The following is a 1,731-nucleotide window of genomic DNA, read 5'->3' as shown; positions in this document are numbered from 1 at the left end:
CGGTAGTTTAAAATAACCCATTTTATGGAATCCGTAAACTTTCTTTATACTCCTCAGCTCTCGGTTGTGTCATAAATGGTCATAGACATGAATGGATAATGTGATGTACAAAGGTTTTCTTAAAAAAATGTATTAACATTTTTTTTTTTAACTTTTGAACCATAATTCAACATGTAAATGGAAAGGTATATGATACAGAATCTTTATGGCCACCTCAAGACTCACAAACTGAAGAGACAGAAATATAACAGTGTGTGCTGTCTCATACTGCAAGTCATACCTTATGCAGAAACCCTGAATATACTGTACTGTAAAGTTACACATATTCTCTATCATATGTACAGATATTCATATTTGTATGAAAAATATCCTCCAGTATTATATATTTCAGTGAATCAATTTCAGTCAATATCAGTTGTCAATCAGTATTAGAGTCAAATTCAGTAAATCAGTACTCTTAAAACCGAGAAACAGTATTACATACATGCTATATTCACATTGGGAATACATTTTTCTTAAAGAGCATGATAGCTCTTTTCCTGATTTCCTTTGTATTGATTCCATAAATAATTGGATTCAGGGTAGGCGGAAATATTAAAGCTGAAACACCAATAAACTTTGTAAGGCCAGGAGACATGTTTTTTATCCTGTAAGAAATTATAGTAAAAAGCCCTAAACACTCAAAAAGGAGAAAAACAACAAGATGTGTTGCACATGTTTGCATGGCTTTGCTTCTTGTGTCTGTGCTTTTGCTTCTGAAACAAGTGATCAGAATCTGCAGGTAAGTGTACAGAATGAGACCCACAGTTATTGGCTGTGTGCAAGACACAGTCAGGAGACCATAGATGTTATTAATGGTTGTGTCTCCGCACATCAGCCTTAGCAATGATGGATTGTCACAGTAAGTGTGAGTTACATTATTTCTACAGCGAGGTAGCCTCAGAAGGAGGATGAAAAGCACTCCAATCAAAATCAAATTCGAACCCCAGACTAGAGCAATGATCCTCATGAGGTGGGCATTGGTCATTATCGTGGCATACTGCAGTGGTCTGCATATGGCAATGTATCTGTCATAGGCCATGGCTGCTAAAATAAACACGACCCCTGTGGCATAGATGTGAATGAAAAAGGCTTGAGTGACACAGGCAGGGAACTCTATAGATTTGGAGTTAGACAAAAACTCCCTGAAGATCTGAGAAAATAGGGCTGATGAGCCAATGAGATCGTTGATTGGCATGTTTATCAGAATAAAGTACATTGGATGATGAAGATTCTTGTTGAGAATGATGGTAATGAGCAGAAGAAGGTTGCAGAACACAATAACCATATATCCTAGTGTGGCCAGAAGAAAAGCCAGGAAAGACGTTTCCTGTGGTACATCGAAGCCTTGAAGTGTCAACACTGACGATACATTTGAAACGTTGTCCATCTTCATAGAGTAGGCTCCCTCTGTTTCAGGCCTATAAGAAATGTTATTGCAGATATATGCTTGTAGATAGATTGGTTTTACAATATGATCATTTCATATCATTCAACAAACCTTAAAACAACATTTCTTTTGAAGTTTAACTTACATTTAAAATATTTTACACTGACATTGATACTGTGTGCAATAATGAAAACACATAAAATGTAAAATTTCAAGTTTCATGAATCAAGAAACTATTGTGGTTAAATGAAAGATTGCAAATAGATTAAAGATTATACATGAGAAAAATACATTTTGTCATT

At 35.4% G+C, this 1,731-nt stretch overlaps 1 protein-coding gene across 1 annotated transcript; it reads right to left on the bottom strand.

Annotated features, from left to right (window-relative positions):
- Positions 1–493: 493 nt before the first annotated feature.
- Positions 494–1,429, bottom strand: LOC125308673 (olfactory receptor 52E4-like). The gene has a single exon (XM_048265235.1). It carries the CDS (start codon positions 1,427–1,429, stop codon positions 494–496), a length of 936 nt encoding a protein of 311 aa, XP_048121192.1.
- Between the last annotated feature and the right edge of the window lie 302 nt (positions 1,430–1,731).

This window comes from Alosa alosa, chromosome 15, assembly GCF_017589495.1.
Source record: "Alosa alosa isolate M-15738 ecotype Scorff River chromosome 15, AALO_Geno_1.1, whole genome shotgun sequence".
Taxonomy (NCBI): Eukaryota; Metazoa; Chordata; class Actinopteri; order Clupeiformes; family Clupeidae; genus Alosa; species Alosa alosa.
This window is presented reverse-complemented; position numbering and strand designations above follow the sequence as displayed.

Coding starts and splice junctions, on each gene's coding strand:
- LOC125308673 (XM_048265235.1), bottom strand. CDS start 1,429: ATGGACAACGTTTCAAATGTATCGTCAGTGTTGACACTTCAAGGCTTC.